At 42.9% G+C, this 19,390-nt stretch overlaps 1 protein-coding gene across 1 annotated transcript in view; it reads left to right on the forward strand.

Moving 5' to 3' along the window:
* The window catches only part of CRACR2A (calcium release activated channel regulator 2A), a 103,593-nt gene that overhangs the window by 36,492 nt on the left and 47,711 nt on the right, over positions 1-19,390 (forward strand). Inside the window, exons 6-8 of the mRNA XM_044983316.1 lie at positions 3,803-3,949; positions 13,579-13,669; positions 17,510-17,605. Coding sequence (XP_044839251.1) covers positions 3,803-3,949; positions 13,579-13,669; positions 17,510-17,605 — 334 coding nt within the window. The remainder of the gene's footprint in view (positions 1-3,802; positions 3,950-13,578; positions 13,670-17,509; positions 17,606-19,390) is intronic.

A 19,390-nucleotide genomic window follows, 5' to 3' on the forward strand; every position in this document is an offset into this window, starting at 1 on the left:
ACAAAAAACATGTTCACTCTTTCCCAACAAATTATGCTGATCTATGTGTCTGACAATTTTGTTCTTTACTATAGTTTCGACCAGTTTGCCCAGTACTGAAGTCAGGCTTACCAGCCTGTAATTGCTGGGATCACCTCTGGAGCCCTTTTTAAAAATTGGCATCACATTAGGTATCCTCCAGTCATCTGATAAAGAAGCTGATTTAAATGATAAGTTACAAGCCACAGTTAGTAGTTCTGCAATTTCACATTTGAGTTCCTTCAGAACTCTTGGGTGAATACCATCTGATCCCAGTGACTTATTACTGTTTAGTTTATCAATTTGATAAGCAGGGCTTAGCTAAGAAGGGCTTAGCACACACCCCTCAGCTTGCCATCTGCCATTAGCTATTTTAGGCAAGGAGCCACCAACCATGCATTAGTAGGAGCATTGCCAGTAGATCAAGGGAAGTGATTACTCCCCTCTATTTGGCAATCGTGAGGTCATATCTGGAGTATTGCATCCAGTTTGGGACCCCCCACCCCACTACAGAAAGGATATTGACAAATTGGAGAGAGTCCAGCAGAGGGCAATGAAAATGATCAGGGAGCTGGGTCACATGACTTATGAGGAGAGGCTGAGGGAACTGGTCTTATTTAGTCTGCAGAAGAGAAGAGTGAGGGGGGATTTGATAGCAGCCTTCAACTACCCAAAGAGGGGTTCCAAAGAGGATGGAGCTAGGCTGTTCTCAGTGGTGGCAGATGACAGAACAAGGAGCAATGATCTCAAGTTGAAGTGGGGGAGGTCTAGGTTGGATATTGGGAAACACTATTTCACTAGGAGGGGGGTGAAGTACTGGAATGGGTTACCTAGGGAGGTGGTGGAATCTCCATCCTTAGAGTTTTTTAAGGCCCGGTTTAACAAAGCCCTGGGTGGGATGATTTAGTTGGTGTTGGTCCTGCTTTGAGCAGGGGATTGGACTAGATGACCTCCTAAGGTCTCTTCCAACCCTAATCTTCTATGATTCTATGCTGACTTCCGTGAATCCCATTCTGAGGCGTCTATCTCTTCCCATTCATTGTGTAGAGAGCCAAGGCACCTAACTGAGGCTTTGTGAATCTCAGTGATTTTCTAGGCACCTAGATAGAATCATAGAATATTAGGGTTGGAAGGGACCTCAGGAGGTCATCTAGTTCAACCCCCTGCTCAAAGCAGGACCAATCCCCAGATTTTTACCCCAATTCCCCAAATGGCCCCCTCAAGGATTAAACTCACAACCCTGGGTTTAGCAGGCCAATGCTCAAACCACTGAGGTAGCTAGCTATCTCTCTCTCCCCCCTCCCCCCACCCCGATGTTAGGCAATGCTCAGCATAACCAGGCCTAAGATTCTTGTGCCTCTAGCCCTTAGTTTTTCAGTGCCTCCAGGGAATAATAGGATTTCCCCACTTCAAAGAGGTGTTGTGAGGATTAATATATTCAATGTTCGTGAGGTGTTCAGATGCTATGGTAATAGTGGTCATATAAGCAGCACCACAGAGAAATAATCTAATTCCATTCTTCATGATGATAATTTATAGGGGCAGGAGATATTTTCTTCCCATTTGCCCTGCAGGTTTTTCACTTTCCTTTGAAGCACCAGGTGTTGTCCTCAGCTAGAAAGAGAATCCCAGACTAGATGGAACAAAGATCTGATCTAGTATGGCAAATCTTATGATGTGAGGCTGCACAGGAGAGATTCCAGATTCTTACAATGCTACTTACCTGCACTTAATAAATGATATGAAAAATTGGTCAGAAGCCAAACTTTCACAGAGTAGGATTCAGGGAAATTACTTCAGATTTACACTAGTCCATCTGAGATCAGAATCTGGCCCAATGTCTTTGGTTTGTACTAAGTTAGGGTAAGATATTTCTAATTGAATGGGGAAAGCTAATTAGGTCTAGTTTGACTCCATATGTTCTTCAGGTGGACTAAGTATATCACTGAGTATAAATGAAATCTGTCTTTATCAGAGATTAAAGGAAGCAATTTTGGCCTAATAATTTGCTATTTTGGACTGTATAATATAGGGAACCTTATGGCAAAATCCTATTTTAGCTCTCCAGACTAAATTGGTAGGATTATATGTTTCTTCAGTGAATACCTTGAGTTCAAACTGAGCTTCAGGACTTCAGGGGCCTGATTCTCCCAGAGGGTAAACATCTCTCTTAAGGTGCTAAATGGTCTCAACTCCCACTGTAGCTGGAGATGCTCAGCCCCTCAAAGGATCAGGCCCTAGGTGTGCATTTGTGTGATTCTGCTTACAAACGGTGGCTGGATGTAGAAGTGAATGTTCTTCACGATTCATTCAGAACTGTAATCTGGCTCGGTGTTCTGATCTCAGGAGGATGTTTAAAATGAGCCGTGGTCCATATTGACATGTAGGCTCAATTTTGATCCCTGGGCATTTTAGTACAGGTTTTCAGTAGGGATCCAATACTTTTTATGGGCTGGCTCCCATTTCTCAAGTTTGAACTAACTCATTCCACAAAAGTCTCCAAATTATTCCATGGAAACAAATGTGTGTCTTTTAATTATAAATATAATACACTCTACCCTAGTAGTTTTTCATGTGTAACTGTTAGTTGCTTGTTACTCCTTTCCAATGTAATCCTCTATAGATAGATATTCTGTACTGTCTCTCTTCCTTGTTGCCTTTACAGTTTGCCTAATCCACTTAAATTGTCGGATTAGATGCCTATGTGCTTCTTTAGATACATAGATAGCTTTGGAAATTAAGCCTAATGAGTAAAACACATAATTCCCATCTGCATGACTTTTATTTCAGAATAAGGTAAGCAGAGAACAAAGAAGGAATAAATGCAACTCTCCATGAACATGTGAGGGAGAAGGCTTGATGCTCCACTGCCCTGCACTATGCAAAGTGGGTGTAAAATGCTACCAAATCACAGTGGTGGTGTTTTACCCCCATTTATATTCCCTTTATGCAGGTGTAAATGAGTACAGCAGATACCAGGCAGCTGAGTATCGGGCCTAGATAATGCAAAGTGTGTTACTCTGTAACAGACATCTGGAAATTGCTCAGACACACTATTCCACAATGGGCAGACAGAATCTTCTTGCACTAAAAGGGCCCTGCATGGAAAACAGGATTTTAATATCTACCCTACCCCACATTCTTGACAGTCATTGTCCCTTTGTTATAACTGAAAAGAACTAAATATTGTTCCGTGTGTTCATTAAAGAAGTCACATGTATTGAGAGTCCATACTTTAAGTGTGGCATTTTGTTTATTTACGTATATGGTGCTCAGAGACTAGTAGTGATGGGGGAAAGGGGCAGATAGATAGATGACACAGTCCATCCCCCGCCTCCCAAGCTTCCCGGTGAACTGGGGAATGCACAGGTGGCGAAGTCCTCTCCTCTAAGAACCCCAGTTTGCTCTGTAGGCCTATGCAGAGAATAAAGACTTATGGCCCCCACCTTCTCCATTTCCTGCCCCCTGTAGGATGAGATGTGCCCTGGGGTGCATGGAGCTCCCCCATGCACAGGGATGGAAATTGCAATAAGCCCCTTTGCCAAGACAAGTGATGGAAAGAATCCATCTGCATCTGCCTCCAACCATCCCATCCTGGGCACCTGCACAAGGGCCAGTCACAATCAGGACCTGTATAAATAGCCCATGCAGATGACAAGCCTCACATTCTGACCAATGAGGTGCTGAATTTTCTTTGTGTTACTAGGCTGCTGCAAACATTTACTCCAGCCTGAAAAATCTTATCTCCTAACATACTTTATTATCTTTTCTTTTCATCCCTCAGCGAGAGCAATATAAGACAACTTTGGTCGCAGCTGAGAAAAGATGAACCTCATTTACTTTCCAATTTTGAAGAGTTCCTGGTCAGAGTTTTCTCCCAGCTCCAAGAAGCCGATAATGAAAAGAATGAATTGGAGTGTGCCCTGAAAAAGTTGGTACATCTGTTTGTTGTGTTCTTTCTGTAGTGCTTCGGATGTATTACGTGCTACTTGCCATCAGAATCCAACAGGGGTTTCATCAACCAATCAGCTTGCTGGGGAATTGAAGATTATCTACTGATCAGAGATATTTTAAAGCAAACATTAGCCAGTCACCACTAGAGCTGGTCAAATTATTTGTAACACAGAACTAATTGGCTGAATTTAGCTCTTCCTTTCCTATTCACTAATTGTCTTGTCTGAAATTTTTTCACAAATGTCTATTATTTCGTTCTGGTTTTAACAAACTACAGCTACAATTATGGTGGCCATTCCCAGACAGCCAACATAAAAAAGTATGATTACAAGAACATAATGTATCAGATTCACCGGTACACTCTGGCTGCTTTGCAGCACGCCATGCAAAACAGCTGTAAACCCAGTTTAACTTGCTGGTTACATTGGATTTACAGCTGCTTTATGATGATGGAGCAGCACAAAGCAATCAAAAAGTTCCAGTGAATCTGGCCCAGTATGATGAAAACACAGACCAGCCTTTTATACTCAATTAAAATTCTGGAAGAGTAAAGTCATACATAAAACAAGTGGAGCGCATAGTGATGCTTATAGTTAAAGTTCCACATATGTTTTCATTATAAAATGTAATTTTCAGATGCTTATAACTTTGGCAAGCTTTTACCTTTCAGTCTGAAATTTAACAAATTTATTCCCAGCCTAGGAGTGTGTTTTCCTGGAAAGTTTGAGCAGAAATGATGTAGTCATTTTTGAGAACAAAGAGAGTGAAATAAGAGACAGCCCTCGTGCCTTAGTGGAATGTGGTGTGTGATGGGATGTTCCACTCACGGCTAGGATGGCACCTTCTCCTGGGCACGCTGGGGAATAGCTAGCCAGGTCAATGCCCCTTCCCACAGTTGCACTCCATCTCTCTGCCTCTCTCTCTGGGTCAGTGGCCCCTCTCTCGCTGCACGTGATGCTGCTGCCTCTTCATGACTTAGCCCTCCAGCCAGGTCACTCTGTGTGCTTCCCCCTTCCAGGATACCAAAGTCTTTCAAAGTGTCTCTCCACATCAGCAGTCTCAAGCAGTCTTCTCCTTCACTGCCCTATGGTGCCATTCCCTCAGTGGCTAGCAGGGGAACCCAGGCCCACCATCCACTTCATGTTCTGGCTCAGGGACCCTCTAGCCAGCAGTAAAGGTTCCCTCCTGGACCTTACTGGCTTTCCCTGAGCCCTTTCCTACCCTCTGGCACTCCATCCTCTCTGGGTTTGCCAGCCTCCTTACTCCCCTCTCCCAGGGAACAACTACAGGCTACCTGTCCCTGTAGCCTCCAAACACTCCTTCCTTCTTCCAAAGAGTGACTGCAACCTTTCCCAGCAGCCCCCTTCTGCTTCCAATTTCCTGTCTTTATAGTCCCAGCCCAGCTCCTTCCTTCTCAGCTGGGCTCCCTCACTCAGTCAGGGGATTCCATGGCCACCTGATTCCCCTGAGCTGTGACTTGTTGGGCTAATTATTCCCCCTTCTCACTCTGCATTAACCCTTTCCAGGCAAGTGTATGTGTGGGGGGAGAACACCCCATCCCATGGCGTGAGCCTGAAATTTGACAGGCATGTATTCCCCACTTCCAGGAGTGTCTTTGTGTATGCTGGTGAAAACCAGTTGCCCTTTGGTCAAAAGATAAAGAGCATATTGCAAGCATGCACACTGGTGTCAATGAACTGCCATGTACATTCCATTGACACTATGCCTGCATGGTATGTAACCTGAATGGAAATTTCCATTGAGTAGGTAATCTTTTAACAGTGTTTTGGAATTGTGAATACGTAAGTAAGTTGAGTGGAATATCATTTTTTATATGAAGGTGTACCTGGATCAAGGGCACCACAAGGTGTGCAGGCAGGGGACCCAGGCCCACTCCCTGCCCCTTGGCCACTGATGGGAACTGGAAATTTGGCCCAGATGCCCCTCTGTCATGATAGAGGGGAGGCCAGGCCAAATTTGAATGGCACTGCAACTTCATGCACAAGGTCACAACGCCACTTATTCAAATTTGGCCCAGCCACCCCCACATCAGGATGGCGGGGATGCCATGTCAAATTTGAGTGGTGTTACAATCCCATGTGCTGGGTCACAATGCTACATACTGAAATTTGGCGCATTACACCCCCCCCCCCAGGACAGAGGGGCAACAGGTCCAAATATAAGTGGCACTGTGACCCCATACACCTGCTTGGACCCCCATCTTTGCAGTCCTTCCAGCAGCCATGGCGCCAGACACTCCAAAAAAAGCAGAGCAGGGGCACCCTAGTCTGCAGGAGGGTGAGAGGATTGGATCCAGCTTTTGGTGCTTCCAGGGGAAATGGAGACACAGGAGGAGGGATGGGATCTGGAGCTCCCAGAACTGCCTGACCCATGATGGGGATGATGCTCTTCAGCCTGATCACCTCTCTGGGAAAGAGCTTGGGGCTGGGTGTGGGGTGGGAAGAGCTCAGAGCTAGGTAGCGGGAGCAGAGTTTGAAGCTGGGTGCAAAGCAATGTGGGTGGAAGAGTGTGGGGTTGGGTGTGGGTAGCAGTAGTGGAGTGTCTGAGGCTGGGTGCAGTGGGAGAGGTTTGATAGAGGCAGGGGAGGGAGAGCTGTGGGCCCCCTACTTAGAACAATTCTGGCCAAGTCCCTGCTGTGGATTATGATCTGTGATGGTGTGTAAAGAAGGACACTGAGTTCCAAAAGAGCCCTGCTTCATTTCATGTGATATCTAAAAATGTATATAGTGTATAGGACTGAACAGATCATTCTGCTGCTGTCTCATAGACTATCAGGGTTGGAAGGGACCTCAGGAGGTCATCTAGTCCAACCCCCTGCTCAAAGTAGGACCCATCCCCAGGCATATTTTTACCCCAGTTCCCTATATGGCCCCCTCAAGGATTGAACTCACAACACTGGGTTTAGCAGGCCAAGGCTCAAACCACTGAGCTATCCCTCCCCCGAAATAGTTGTGCACGATGGAAATTCTTTGTTTTATTTTCTCTTAAAAACCAACTCCCAGGAAATTCCATAAATATATATATATTAAAATAACCTTAAGGTTGCAAAACAAAGCACTCAAAATTCAGGAAATGTCCAAGTACCCCATAAAACCTTTACTCCAACAGATCCTTCGCCCTACTCTGGGTGTGAATACATTAGGATACAGTCTTTTTAATTACACAATATACACTTTTTAATCTGGGAGACTTGCCTCATTCAGGCCTGGTCTACACTGTGGGGGGATCGATCTAAGATACGCAACTTCAGCTACAAGAAGAGCGTAGCTGAAGTCAATGTATCTTAGATGGACTTAGAATTACTTACTTCGCATCCTCACAGTGTGGGATCAATGGCCACGGCTCCCCTGTCGACTTTGCTTTCGCCTCTCGCCGAGCTGGAGTTCAGCAGTCAACGGGAGAGCGATCGGAGATCGATTTATCGCATCTACCCTACACATGATAAATCGATCCCTGATAGATAGATCACTACCCACTGATCTCCTTAGTGCTGGTGCTGGATGGTTTGCAGAGTATGAGGCATGAGGCCACACTCTGGATAATAAAGATAAATTTAACTTTTGAACATTTGACTCATTTCTAAGCACCATCCCATCTATGCACTGAATGGGGCAGGGATCCTGAGGCAAAAATACTGGGTGGTCATGTAGTTAAAGACTGTATCATTCTGTATATGTACCAAGGGGCAGAGTTAAGGATGAACAGGCAATGTTAACTTTAGCATTCCCTGACTTTTCCAACTTATCTTTTTTAATGTAGTTTTTTGTATGTGATTTTTATATTCACTTAGTGTAATGACCCCATATTGGCACAAATTCTACATGTGCACCTGTGTAACCTCATTGATTTCACTGAGAACTGCGTTCATCCATATGGCTTGTGTTTAGATGCATGTGAATATTTATTGGCCCAAAAGTAGATCTGATCTAATCATGAATTTCTTATACATAGCATGTTTAAAAAAAAAAAACCCTCTAACCCTTTAAAGAGTAAACAAAGTTTGTGGTCCTGGGGGGGAAAAAACCTATTACTGATCTCTGAGGAGCAAATTAATAAGAAGACATTTGCATATGTGAGTTGATTGGCTAATATTGACATAGTTCCAGATCTTAGTATTGATGTCCTCTGAAGAAATGAACCATAGAAACATACAGATTTATCACGTCTGTTTTTCAACCATTCATGCCAAATATAACCAGAATGAGAGATTTTGCTCCACTAAATGTCTATAGTTTCATCTAAATTGAACCTTTCTGTATTTGCTAGCTGTTGGTTTTAGATAAATGATAATGGTTTGCCTCAATATTTTTCTGTCATCACTTCTAGATCATTACTGGAGCACAAACTCACATTCTATTAGGGTTATCGCTTAATCAGACAATTCCATGAAAGGTTTCTGAACAGAAAGTAAACGGTTTTGGACTGAATTTTCAGATGAGCACACACAGAGCAAGTCCGGTTAGTCTTTCCAAACTAAATACCATCACAGTTTGAAGACAGATGGCTTGCTTTTCCTGGCTGCTCTAGGAAAACTGAATTACCGTAAAGAAAATAAATCAGATTGGTAGCATTGTAACCCAAAATGTTTTTTTCATTGGAGTTTCTCCCTAATGAATGTGTGATATGCATTTCATAGATTTCAAGACCAGAGGAGACATTATAATCATCTAGTTTGACCTCCTGCTCTTTATGTAATTTTTTTTATTTATACAATACTAGAAAAGATTTACCCTACAAGACTATATTAAACCAAATATTATATGTATGTCTTCTCTAGTCAAAGAGATAGCTGGGCTGGTAGCCACACACCTGGGATAGCCACCTGTAGTAATAGCCAAACACATGAAACAAGCCGGTTAAATCCAAAACTCATGCTTTTGGCATTTACACAGTATTTTATATTCTATATTCCCAGTGTTTGTTAACTCACTTACTTTCCAACATTTTTCTTTTAAATGTTATCTTAATTTAGAATTTCTGGCTTCTGAATACTTGGTGGGAATTATTTTTAAATCATACAGTGATGTTTTGGACAATACAGTGATGTTTTGAGGGGGTTTATCCCTTTAGCTATTGATGTACTTATATCTTGCTGGTTTGAAAGGACAAAATATATTTGTGTTATTAAATGCCACATAGGTCCTTGAAGAGTTCATAATCTCTATGGAATTTTTGGTGCCTTTTATAATCTCTTCAGGAGTTCCTTCGGGGTTTATAAACTTGACTGGAGTCCAGGCTTTCACAGCCTCCATAGTGTTGTGCACAAAGTTGGTACTGTGCTTTAATGCAAATATCAACATTTTATATTATTTATTTGTATTACAGTAGCACCTAGATTGAGCAGGAGCACCTCAGCTGAGACTGGTCCCTCCATTGTGCTTGTGAATGTGTACAAACACATAATGTTTGGACCATTCTCTGTTCCAAAGAGCTTACAGTCTAGAGACAGACAAGACAGACAGACAAAGGGTGGGAGGAGAAACATGAGCATTCAGGGTAGGATTCACAGAGGAGATTTAGGTGCTCTGCTGCTTATAGGGTGACCAGATGTCCCGATTTTATAGGGACAGTCCACCCCCGTCCTGATTTTTCACGTTTGCTGTCTGGTCACCCTAGCTGCTTAGTGGAATTCACAACCCCGAGTTAGCTGCCCAGAGCATTAGGTAACTAAAAGAGAGGTTCAGAAAAGCTAGCATGCTGAGCTGCCTAATGCCTATGCTAGCCAACAGAAATGCTGAGTACAGGGAAGTGGCCTCGATCTCACCCCCACAAAAGGAGTTAGGCATCTAATCATAGATGCTGGAACTCGGGGTGGTGGGGGTGCTACAGCACCCCCTGGCTTGAAATGGTTTCCATCATATACAGGGTTTACAGTTTAGTTCAATGGCTCTCAGCACCCCCACTATACAAATTGTTCCAGCTCCCCTGCATCTAACTTCAGGCCGGAAGGAGGCACCTCCCTTCACTTGGGATTCACAGCTGTGAACTCTCTCCTAGAGTTAAGTGTCTAAGGGCTTGTCTACACTACCCACCAGATCAGCGGGCAGCGATCGATCCAGCAGGGGTCGATTTATTGCATCTAGTATAGATGCGATAGATCGACCGCTGAGCACTCCCTGTTGACTCCGATACTCCACCAGAACGAGAAGTGCAAGCAGAGTCGATGGGAGAGCATCAGCTGTTGACTTACTGCAGTGAAGACACCACAGTAAGTAGATCTAAGTACTTCGATTTCAGCTATGCTATTCATGTAGCTGAAGTTGCGTATCTTAGATCGACCCCGCACGGTAGTGTAGACAAGCCCTGAATCAAGTCAGCAATTGTTCAAGGAAAAACAGAGGAGGAGGTAGAAGAAGGTGTAGTCCTGCCTTCCCCACATTATAACCTTTAATCCAGTGGTTAGGGTTCAGTGTGGGAGACCCAGGTTCAGTTCCACCATGTGCCTGTTGTGAAGCTGGGATTGCTGATCTTGGATTTCTCACATCCCATGAGAGTGCCCTACTCACTGAGCTAGAGAGTCATTCTCACTCTTTCTCTGGCCCAAGGAATATCTAATTATTTATACATAGCAGCACCACTTCAACAGGAGACATTAAGACAGACCTTCCCCAGAACACCCTATAGCCCATATCTGGGGAGATGGTGTTAGGATATAGGCACACCCCTCTACTTAGGATTGTGCACATGCCCAACTGCTGAAATTTAAGCATCTTGGGGGACTTTACATTTGGAAATGTGGGCACCTACCAGGTTAGGTGGCAGATGAATGGGGGTTTTGCAAATGGCAATGGTTCCTAAATGTTGGATATAGTCATTTTATGAATGCCACCCAGAGAGGTGAAGTGGTTTTTCCCAAGGTTACAAAAGCAAGTCAGTAGCAGAGCCAGACTTCAAAGAAGGCTGAGGACATTTGGAACCTTCTAGGATCAGCCCATAAAGTACCCAGCACACTAACCAATTTTCATTTGAAGTATCGGCTGTTCTGACCAAATGTCTGTGTGAACAATGGTGGACAAAATTCAAATACTGCATCTAAAACAACAGGCAGACATGAAACCATCCCATGTATGAATTAACCTCACTACCAGAACATAATAACCGGAACATGTCACTTTAGCTATCCTAACCAGAGTTATGGTCTAGTTTGGTAAATTTGTTATAACAAAAAAACAAAACAAAAACATTTACCCACGGGATTATTGTAAAGACAAAGAAGCACTACAGCACTAGTGTTGGAATTATATAACAGTTAAAGCTGGTCAAATTATTCAGGGTGAAAAGGGGGTTTTGTTGTTGTTGTTTGTTTGATGATGAATTTTGGCTTTTTTTTTACTAAATAAATCACTTCATTATAATTTCTTTCCATTATTCTACCACCTCTGCAGATGGTTGACAAATATCTAGCAAATAATTTATCTGATGAATTTTTCCCACTACTTGTGGGATAAATTATTCATGATTATGTTATGCTTCAAATAATGATGATAAATTATCTTCTTATTATTATTTGAGCAGCTTTAAGAATGGAGACTAAACCAATAATTAAAACTTTGGGTGTGTTTAGCCTGCAGATGTCATCCCCCTGGTAGTATGCTAAAGCAGACAACAAACAAACATGATATTAAAATGTCTCTCAAATGTCATGTTCAGATTATAGCCCTGTTCTGCCCTTGCAAACACAAGTTAGAGAAAATCCAGTGCTAAAAACAATAGTGTATGAATTCAATATTCAAGTTGTTCCTTTTAACCTGAACAAGCAAGAAAATTCAGTTATGGTTCTCATGGCAACATTGACTACTGTGTTCTTTATATACACCATAATAGGGTCTTTCATTATATAACCAGCCTAACCCTGCTCAATGTGACATATTATTGGGCAAATACAGAGTTTACAGATGTGATCTTGGCATTCATGTGCTATCTTGTTAAATGATTATCAAGTCTTGTATGGTTTCATGGAATTCCACCCTTCAAGGATTTGCTCTATGGATTATTGTTTTCTTAGAATAGAGTGCCTTAGATATTTTGGGCCAGAATGTAAATCTGACCATGCACCTATGAAGGGGAGTAAGGAAGCATAAAATGTCCCTTTATTTTCCTCACTCTTTACTTGCATCATGGGGAAGGGTGGGGATTAGCAGCCTCCATAGGGGGTCTGCATTTCACACACAGCTTGAACTCATTTTGCATAGATGTAAATGACCATGTAAAGTGCAAGGCAGTGGAGAATCAGCCCTAAGGAATTTTGTTTTCTTGTGTCAATATAGCACAACATTCATTTGTCACTAGAGTCAATTCTGAGACTACACACTGACCTTTCTAGTTGGGGATGAAAAATGCAAGTTATAAATGACAGGCATTGTGAACATTTGGAGGGGAAAAAATGACCTGATTCTTATATCAGTTAGCTTGACTGGAGTTGTTCCTGATTTGCTATGGTGTAACTCAGAGGAGAATTTGCAGAATATAGGAAAACTCACAGGGGAATTCCCAAATCATACAGTGATTTTTTTCTGTTCCCCCTATTTTTCCTTCTGTTCCTGATTTGAAGACTTTTGAGGATTTCTGGGACAGTTACACTCTGCAAATTGCCTGAGTAACAACCCGTATCCATTCTCGCCAGACCATGTGGGGAGAATGTTCAGCGATGTCACAGAGACTCTACTAAAAATCCTCTGAATGTGCTGAGAAATGACTTTTCAATTGCTGATCATTTCAAAAAATATATTTTTTATTCCCGCCTCACCCAGCCAAAAGCTAGCGAAGTCTCTCTAATTCTCCATGCAAGCTCTGTTCAGGCCAGGTGCCAAACTGCAGCTGTTTCAGTATCAATCCTGTTAAATGCCTAATCCAGCTGTTTCAATCTCAATCCAAAAAGAGTGGGCTTGGTTATTCAATCCCTTGTTCTTTGTGTAGTTGTGTGCACTTGTGCAAAGTGCTCTTAATCTGCTCCCTGACTGGATGACTAGAACTTTAAACAAGTGTGAAACAAGTGTCAAAATAGAGAACGACACATAAAGACACAGTAGCATATGAACTTTCAGACAAGTCATTCTTTGTGCTGAAACTTGTGGGATGCATTAATGGTTTCAGAAATAAATCATCAGTTGTAAGAATACTCATGAATAATGCAGTCTCATAAATAACAGTAGAGCAAAGCTGCAACTTGAAAATACTCACAAATCACTTTCATTCCTACTTGACCAGCTCTAATTTAGAAATGTTGTTTCCAGTATTTTCATTGTTGTTATTAGTGTCACGTCTAGGATCTCCCTTCCTTAGGCTTTAGGTTCCACAGTTATTAAGAGTGCCTGATAAACAGCCACCATATATTGTGCTGGCAATTTTAAAACATCAAATAAACAGCCTTATTAGCTTTAGTGCAGTTACTGCTCTCCCCCATGGGAAACAATTTGGTTTTTATCTGTGACCCTGCTGTACGTAAATACTTTTTTTCTGCTCTTAGGATCATTCCCTTGAGTCTTGTGCTAAAACAGAAATGCGATGCTAAGCTGGCAAATTGTGAGCCTTTTACTTGAAATAGTGCTACAAAGACCCACTCCGTGTGCTTTTATCTCTTATTAGGAAAATTGCTGCTTATGATGAAGAAATTCGACATCTCTATGAGGAAATGGAGCAGCAAATCAAAAATGAGAAAGAGCAGTTTCTCTTGAAGGTGACTGTGTCTCTTTATTATACATATGGAAGGCCTAATTCTGCTCTCCCACTAGTTTTTACACCAGTGTAACTCCATTGATTTCAGCCAGTGTGAAAGCAAAAGAAAGCCCCCAAAATGACAGTCTACAGAGAAGTATAAAATAAAGCGTAATTTCACTTACTACCTCACCCAGTGATCTCATCAGATTGCGGGCTCAGGCTGGCTGACTACCTGGATGGGAGACCAAGGCGCACCCACAAACTGCACTAAGTGGTGTTGGTGTTATTCAGGAGGTGGTGTTATTCCTTCGGACAGGGCCAGCTCCAGCTTTTTTGCCGCCACAAGTGGCAAAGGAAAAAAAAAAAAGATAAAGCCATGATTGGCAGCACTTCGGTGGCAGCTCTACCGCCGCTGCTTCATTCATTGGCAGCAATTGGGCAGCCAATCCTTCCCTCCGAGAGGGACTGAGGGACCCACCGCTGAATTCCCGCCAAAGACCCGGACATGCCGCCCTTTTCCATAGGCCGCCCCAAGCACCTGCTTCCTGTGCTGGTGCCTGGAGCCAGCCCTACCTTCGGAATAACTACCGAACCAATAGCCCACTTTGCTGGTGGAGGTGCCATCTTTTACATGGGTTTTAAAATCAAGGTCCTGACCACTTGTGATCATAAAAGATCCCTTGGAACTTTTCACAGCAGCACTAGTCTCAATGTCCTGGCCAAATTCCTTCTTGAACAATTTCTGTGGTGTCATTCTTACAGAGTACCTCTGCCCCCTTCCTGGTCTCTCTGAGTGAACCTCTTCAGGTGACAGGTCTCAGGACTTTACCTATCCTGGGGTGGAATGCCACCATTCTCGCACTCTTAGACTGAGTCCTACAGTGCCCTGTGTATCTACTGTGCTCACCCAGCAAGTCCAACTGGGTTCATTACCTGCTGACCTTCCGTTTGGGAATCTGTGACCAGAGGTGAATAGAGTGACCAGACAGACATCTGAAACCAAAGTATTTACCCCAATAGGAACAAAGCATAAGAGAAAAAGGATTTTAAAGCAACAAAAAGTCTACACACACATCTATCGTACCTAGAGGCTCACCATCCCTGATGATAATCTATGCAGGCCTAGTTTCTTCAGACACCCCAGTGGGTGCTGCTGTCACAGCCTGGTTCCTCCCTGAAGAGCTCCTCAACAACTATTAAACAGCACCCCACTCCCACCCTTGCAGAGAGAGTCTCTTTTTAAACTGCCATAGTCCCTCTGATGTTCTGGTGTCCAGGCTTTTTCTATCCAGCATTGTCTCCTAACCCCTAGCATTTTATCTTGAGCGATTGTTTCACTTCCTGCTTTTTTTTCCCCATACAGATCCCTATTGGATTAAACCAATACAGTAAACATCCCAATAATCTGGCGAACACAGTATTCAGAAATACAGAGCAATGCCATGTATGTCACACATTGTCTAAAAGTTGCCCTGTAGTTTCAACTGGATACATTTTTCTTTACTTCCTGCCCTAAACTGTTGTTTAGTGTGTATTTTGCACAGTTAGGTCCCACTATCAACAGTGGGAATCTTTCCACTGACTTCATTGGGTATTGGATTAGATCCTTACACAGCAGCTGTGTTCCACTCCAGAGCTGGGTGAATCTCAATGTTGGGTCAAATGATCTCCTTATATAGAGTTGTGTAGCATTTGAAAAGTTGTAAAATGCATTGTCTTTTACAATGAAGGTTGATATGCAAAAGATTGGTTTGTATGCTCCAATAAAAAGATTGCCACTATTTAAATTATACTGTAGATCCAAAAATAAGATGTAAAGATTCTAACCTATAAGAAACTATATTACCAGTAACTGGTAATTAACGTTATCATTAAGGTAGCATAATCAATTCCATTATTAATCCCTATCACAGGCCTTTGTAGGTTGCCAGGTAAACCTCAGTTTAGCTCTTTAAAAGTTAGTCAGCAGTCACAGCCACTCAAGAAGTGTTATTTCTTCGTGTGACTAATTTATTTTTTGGTGTTTGGAGTTTTAAGTTCTTTCCCTAAAGCAAAAGTTCACAAAGGCCCTACAGAATGCAGAGACGTACGGGTGCCATATGAAAAAGAAAATGATTGCCTGTCTCGGGAGGAGCATAGCGTTTGAAAAATACATAAAAAGAAATGGTTAAGAAGGCAAATAAGTACAAACTGTTGCTATTTAAGACATTTGGTACCCTGCTGATTAAGGACTGTGTTAGAGGAATGGTTATTATGTCTTACCCATTTGGATATGTATTTTCTGAATAAGAAGCCAGTTAATGTATATTAAATTGCCTCATTAAATGTATTGTTAGGAGTGAGAGGAGTAGTGGGGGAACATTTCAGTGTTCCTGCACCCACCCCCTTGAGGGAGGTTTGATCGCTCTTTAAAGGAATTTTCCTGAAGAACTAAGGGAGCAGATTCTCAGCCACTGGAGCTCTGACAATTTACACCCAGTGGTGGATTAGCCGCTGGGCCAATGGGGCTTGTGCCCAGGGGCCCTGGCCAATTGGGGGGCCCCCGAAAAATGGGTACCCCCACACCCAGACCTGCTCCACCCACCCATCCAGTGTTCTTGCCAAGGAACAGGGTCAGGGCACAGGGGCTTGCCCCACTCCCCCCACCCACCCAGCGCTCCTGCCGGAACAGGGGAAGTCCCCATGCCCCGACCCCACTCCCTGCAGGAGTGCTGAGGGCAGCGGGCAGTGGCGGATATGGGGTTTGTTGGGCCCTGGGCCAAAGCAAGCTTGTAGGTCCCCCCACATCCTCTTCATCCCTCCCCAGCACTACTGTGGAGAGCGGGGTCAGGGTGTGGGGGCTTCCACCACTCCTCAGCAGGAGCACTGGGTGGAGCAGGTCTGGGCACGGGGGCACCCATTTTCAGGGACCCCCCAGGGGCCCTGGCCTGTTGGCCCAGTGATTAATCCGCCACTAGCGGGGGGAGGATTGCAGGTGGAAGGGGTGGGGAGGGGTCCCCAATTCCTTTGGCCCAGGGCACCACAAACCCCTAATCTGCCTCTGTTTACACCATCTGAGAATCTGTCCCAAGGAGTAATTCCTAATGAGAGAAGGAGGGGTTCTCATTTATTCAAATGCTGTTATAGAATATTTGGGTAACCACCTGTTTGTGGGGCCACTGCAGTAACTGAGAGATTTGTAAACACCCGGGGCCTAACTCTCTTCTCACTTACATCAATTTTACACCACTTCTGTTAACTTCTGCAGAGCTGCTCCTGATTGCAAGTGATAGATTTTAAAGCTAGAAGGCACCATTTGTGATAACCTGCATAAGAAAGGCCATAGAATTTCACCCAGTAATACCTGTACTGAGCTCAGTAACTTGTGGCTGAACTACAGGAAATCCTTTAGAAAGACATCCAGGGTAAACTTTTCAAACACATGGAAGCAATTTAGCAGTTTTAGACCCATTTTCAAAAGTGACATAGACTCCTAAGTCTCACAGATATAGGCTCAGATGTGCCTAAATCACTTTTGAAAATGGGGCTTAACATGTGTCCCTTAAGCACTTCTGAAAATTTTACCTCCTGTGTGGGTCAGAAACTGTGCTGGTGTAACTCAGCATAGATGCACTAACTTCAGTCATTGAGGTCAATGGAGCTATGCCAATTTACACCAGCTGAGGATCTGGCCTCCTAAGTGATGGAGAATTCACCACATCCTTAGGTAACCTGTTCCATTGGTTAGTAACCCTCACTGTTATCTACCCCTTATTTCCAAATCTGACTCCTAGTCCCATGCCCTGTACTCTGGACCATGCTGCCCTGATGATGAAGACCCTGCCTTTTTGCTTAATGTTCATGTCTTTTGATTTTGCAGGATACAGAGAGGTTTCAGTCCCGCAGTCAAGCGCTGGAACATAAACTCATTTCAAAAGAACAGGAGCTGGAACAACTGGTTCAAAAACAGAAAAGGGTATTTAACAGCATTATACAGAGAGAACTGTAGATAATTTTGATTTGCCCCTATGATTTTCCTTCATAGTTTCTCTTCTTTCCTTCATATATTTAGCAATATTTCAACTCAGAGAATTTTTTTAAAATAAAAGCCATTTGAAGTGATTGGTCACCATGAAAGCTGCAGTTCCACACTGAAGTCCTTTATAAATTCATAGAGGCTCATAGATTCCAAGGCCACAAGGCACCATTGAGATAAACTAATCTGACTTCCTGTATAACACAGGTTGTAGAACTTCCCCAAAGTAATTCCTAGAGCGTATATTTTAGAAAGACATCCGGTCTTGATGTAAAAATTGGCAGTGATGCAGAATCCACCACGACCTTGGTAAATTGTTCCAATGGTTAATTATGCTCACTGTTAGCAATTTACACCTTATTTCCAATCTGAAGTTGTCTAGCTTCAATTTCCAACCATTGGATCATGTCATAATTTATATATTCTCTTTATTGATTTTTTTATGGAACAGCACTTACATCTCCTTATAAAGAGATAATACAATATTAATATTTGCTATGTTATATAAACATACAGGGTAAAACTTTCAAAAGCATCCATCTCTCAATTTCAAAAGTGACCTAGGCAGATAAGCATTTAGTAGAATTTTCAAAAACGCCACCTATCTGTCTAAACGCCTTTTAAAATCTGTCCCTTAGCAGCCTAAGTGTCATGGAGGTAGGCCCCTAAATCACTTTTGAAAATAGGATTTAGGCTCCCAGATCACTTACGTACGTGCTTTTGAAAATTTTACCCATTGTCCTCTGCTTTCTAAAATAAGTGATTTCTCTCATAAGGCATCATAAAAACAATGGGCCTGATTTTCCACTATGTTAGATGGGTGCTGTGCAGATGTAACAGATTCCTGCTGCTTTAATTTATGCCAGGGATTACCCTAGTGCCTGGATGGCATGCAATCTGGAGACTACTATGATATCTTAAAGCTATCGGTGCACACCTCCACTCCAGATTGCTCCAAGTGCTCCTGGACTGTACTGGAGAATCAGTGCCATAAACTTTAAATAGTCTCTTCTAAACCCAGTGGACCTGATTCTTTTCAGTCACATGTCAGTTTTATGGCAGCGTATCTCCACTGGAGATCCCCGATTTACACGCACATAGGTGAGAATGCAATGATGCTCACAGTTCTCATCAGCCTGTCATGTTTCCATATCAGTGCCTGCTGTAATTTGTTCCATAGTGTGGGGAAGCACAGTACTTTTATTCTGTAAAATTGCCATAAATCCCTGCAAGCTATATCCAGGGGGGCGGATTTAATACAATTTAAAAAGTGAATTCACTGCTGGTGAAAGGCCTGAGACTGACAGCTCTGGAGATAAATCTCCTCTATTTAACTACAGAGTAAATATAACCATCTCTCTCTGGCAGTGCTGACCTGAAGGTCCATTCTAGAGAGGAGCGAGAGAAGTTCAGTCTCCACTGGTTATGCAGTGTTTGGATTCTCCTCTAAGGAGTCGATCCAACTTCCATTGAAGTCAATGGGAGTTGCACCTGGGTACCAGAGATATAACTGGGTTTTTAGTTTGCTAGTTGTGATAGTGCATTTTTATGTGTGATGTGGAGACCTGCCCCCTAGGGAACTGAACTAAGACAATCATTTTATTTCATATGTCACCAAACAGCCAACTGATGGTAATTACCTTTGGATAAGTCTACCCTGCAAAGAAAAACCTTCAACACGGAGTCTCAGAGCCTGGGTCAATTGACTCTCATGGGACTTGGGCT

This window comes from Mauremys mutica, chromosome 1 (assembly GCF_020497125.1).
Source record: "Mauremys mutica isolate MM-2020 ecotype Southern chromosome 1, ASM2049712v1, whole genome shotgun sequence".
Taxonomy (NCBI): Eukaryota; Metazoa; Chordata; order Testudines; family Geoemydidae; genus Mauremys; species Mauremys mutica.